Genomic DNA, 3,273 nt, shown 5'->3' with positions numbered 1-3,273 from the left:
CTGAACGGAGGGGCCCAGAGCTGAGCATAGTAATGAGATGTTCCTAACTTCTATTAAAGGAATGCACACACACACAAGAAAGATATAAATATATATTTAAGCTTATAATTTCATTGCAAGATAAAGTAGTTGCTGAAAAGGGCTAGTGCCTTTACCGTTCTTAGTGTTTTTGTTGTCCAGTAACAAATATGTGAATTATTTTTAACCAGCTTCCACTGGTTTTCCCTAGGTGTTAAGAACCTTTTGGATAATTGTCAGAGGATCCCCAATGAAGGCCAGGAGGACACAGATAATGATGGTGTTGGTGACGCCTGTGACAGCTGCCCTACAATCAGTAACCCAAACCAGGTCAGCAGGCAGAAGCGGAAAATACCCTTGTTTAGGGAGAGGGACTGCTGAGGTCCATAAAGATGCAAGAGCATGAGGCAACCTATGCAACCATAGTATTTATATTTTAATGATAATGCGTATCTAGGTATTCAGAAAAGTTTTACAGAGCTTCAGCCTCTCCTGACCTGGGAAAGGGGAGCAACCAGTTGTATTCCCATAGCGTGGGATGTTGTTAGGACTTCTGCCCTGCCCATATCTTCTATTGTCATGCTCTGAAATGTGAACTCCAGTTCCATGGAGTCCAGTGCTAGACTCCAAACAGAGGTGTGATTTAGTTACACTTGATATTTCATTAGTTACAACAAAATCCTGGTGTTCTTATTGAGCAAAATTTTCAATACTGGCTGAGAAGTCAGTGGAAATTTTCATGTTTGGAATTCTGATTAATCCTCTTGTAACTAACAAAAAATGTTGGAAACTGTAGAGCAACATGCAGATCTTTAAAGCTACCTCTGTAAGAAATGAGGGATACTTATTTTTTCAATAGTAGAGGAATCTTGCTTGAACTGCTCCAGTCAAGTCTAACCCTGTTTATTCATTGTCTTCTTTAAAAAAACTGACTATTTGGTTAGATGGATGATGCAAGCAAGAAAATATGTTTTGTAAAACAAATGTTTTTCCATGCTTCTATTTTAATTGTACTTGATTTGATTGTGTTTTAATTCAGTACTGCCATTTCGATAGATGCTTCTGGCAGCTGATGCTGGAACTTTTTATGGTTTGTTTTGCAGTCGGATGTCGACAATGACCTGGTTGGAGACTCCTGTGATACCAATCAGGACAGGTATGCTGTGTTGTGTCTTGTAACAGCAGCAGGGAGGTGGAAGAGGCTAGTCTTGAGCTGAAGCATGCTACTGATTCCTGAAGATCTGTAATCCCTCAGTCTAGCCTGGGTTTTATTCCAGAGGGATGTTATTTCAAAAATAGTGTTATGACTTATCAGCCTTGTTGGTTCACTTCCCTGTAGCAGTACAGTTAGAGACCTTAATTCATCCTCAGCCCCATTCACACAGGCTTCCTGTGAGTTCCTGTGGAAGTGACAGTCACGCAGTTCTCTGGCTGTAAAACCCAGAGCACTGCTCAGGGCTTCGTAGTGAGGCAATGTCTTTTGGGTTTTCTCTGTTTTTCATTTCTCTTTTATTTCTTTGTTTCTTTAGCAGAAATTTCATACTTAAGGGTTGTATGTTTTTCTGCAAGAATCTAGTGTTCCAGAATTTGAATTAAGTTATTATCAAGTATAAAATACTTGCAGATAAATCCCTCTGCTTTAGGACAGCAAGAGTGGCAAGGCTTCTCTGTGGTTTCACATGCCCTGGGCATTCAGGGGAGGACATCCCATGGCAGATTGCATCAGCTTGCTGGAAGCAGCTTCTGCATAACCAGCTTTAGGGGTGGCAAGTCCTCCCATGTGCTCCTCACCTACAGCAAGAGGAAAAGGAAGTGATAAATCCTCTGTTGGCACAGCATTTCACCAGTGACAGACAGCTGCAGAGTTTCACCCCAGGGCTGCTGCTGGATGCTGCTCTTGGTGATAGGAGCTGCACTTCCATCCTCTGCAGGGGGCATTCCTAGTCTTGGGCCAGTAGATACCAAGGTCACTAGCCTTTTGCTCTAAAGTAGATATGTCTTAGGATTTTTCATGTTTTAAAAAAGGACTTTTTCCCCCCCCATAAACTTAACTCATGTGTCCGAAGCATTTCCTGATGGAAATGCTGTAGCTCTGCCTGAGGTTAAGTTTGAAATATATACACATGCATGGTCCTCATTGCATTTTATCTCAATATTGTGCATGTATTAGTTGCTCTGACCTAAAATTAAAGCACATTTCTTAAGCAGGGAAAGATGGATGGGAATATGCATAGATATAAGTCATAACAGCACCTTAATTTGTCTGCAACTCACTCCTGCACCTGTGCTAGGTAAACAGCTACTGAGGGCAAACATAGCTGCTTATCACAGAAACCATTTTGGGTTTTTTTGCGTGACTTCAGGCCATTTTTCTCACAGATGTACTCAACTGTTGACATGGCAAAATCATGCAGCTACCCCATAACTTCCTGAACCCTTTCTTATAGACTGTAACCAACTGGGGGAGTGCTTAGGAGCTACAGACTTTCTCCTCTGTTTCCTAATGCATGTCTCCCCTGCAGGGCCATAATCATTCAGTTTTGAAAAGACATTTAAGGTCATTGAGTCCAGCCACTAACCTAGCACTGCCAAGTCCACCACTAAAACTTGCTATGCCGGAGGGTGAGAGCAGTGCTTGTTTTTAAACAAGTCTGATTTCAGGTGCTCATGTAGGCTCTCTCATAACGTTTCATTCACACTCACACCTGCATCTTCATGAACACCAAGACACGTGTGCACAGCGTGTGTGACAAGGGACACCAGGTGTTCAGCTCTTGCTGTCTCCTGGGTGCCTTTTAATTGGTGATACTGTGCTTGCTGGATGTGCCTCACACACCCTTTAGGAGTGAACATTGTTTGGGATCTTGGATATGTTTCCCACACCATGTCAGACTTCTTTTTCTTTTCCTTATCTAAGTATTTTTATAGCACCTGGCTTAGCCTTTGTGCTGCTGCCACCTTATCATACAGTCTCTCTTTGTTCCTGGTCTCCTTGCTGTTCAGCCACCTGAGCAACAACGGGTCATGTTGTCCCACTGGTCTGATCCAGCTCCAAGTGTGCTTTTGGTTCGCTTCCCACTCAGGTGTCCATGCTGTTCCCTGTGCAGAGGCAGGAGCTGATGCTGACATGCTATTTCTTTGTGTTTCTGTGCTTGTAGTGATGGGGATGGACACCAGGACAGCACAGACAATTGCCCCACTGTTATTAACAGCTCCCAGCTGGATACGGATAAGGATGGATTGGGTGATGAGTGT

General features: G+C 43.0%; 1 protein-coding gene across 1 annotated transcript in view; it reads left to right on the top strand.

Annotated features, from left to right (window-relative positions):
- THBS4 (thrombospondin 4) overlaps positions 1-3,273 on the top strand; it is a 37,342-nt gene that overhangs the window by 25,860 nt on the left and 8,209 nt on the right. The window contains 3 exon segments of the mRNA XM_009070538.1: positions 230-348; positions 1,122-1,174; positions 3,177-3,273. Of these exon segments, the coding sequence (XP_009068786.1) occupies positions 230-348; positions 1,122-1,174; positions 3,177-3,273 (269 nt within the window).

The sequence above is a fragment of the Acanthisitta chloris genome, unplaced genomic scaffold (genome assembly GCF_000695815.1).
Source record: "Acanthisitta chloris isolate BGI_N310 unplaced genomic scaffold, ASM69581v1 scaffold13592, whole genome shotgun sequence".
Taxonomy (NCBI): Eukaryota; Metazoa; Chordata; class Aves; order Passeriformes; family Acanthisittidae; genus Acanthisitta; species Acanthisitta chloris.
This window is presented reverse-complemented; position numbering and strand designations above follow the sequence as displayed.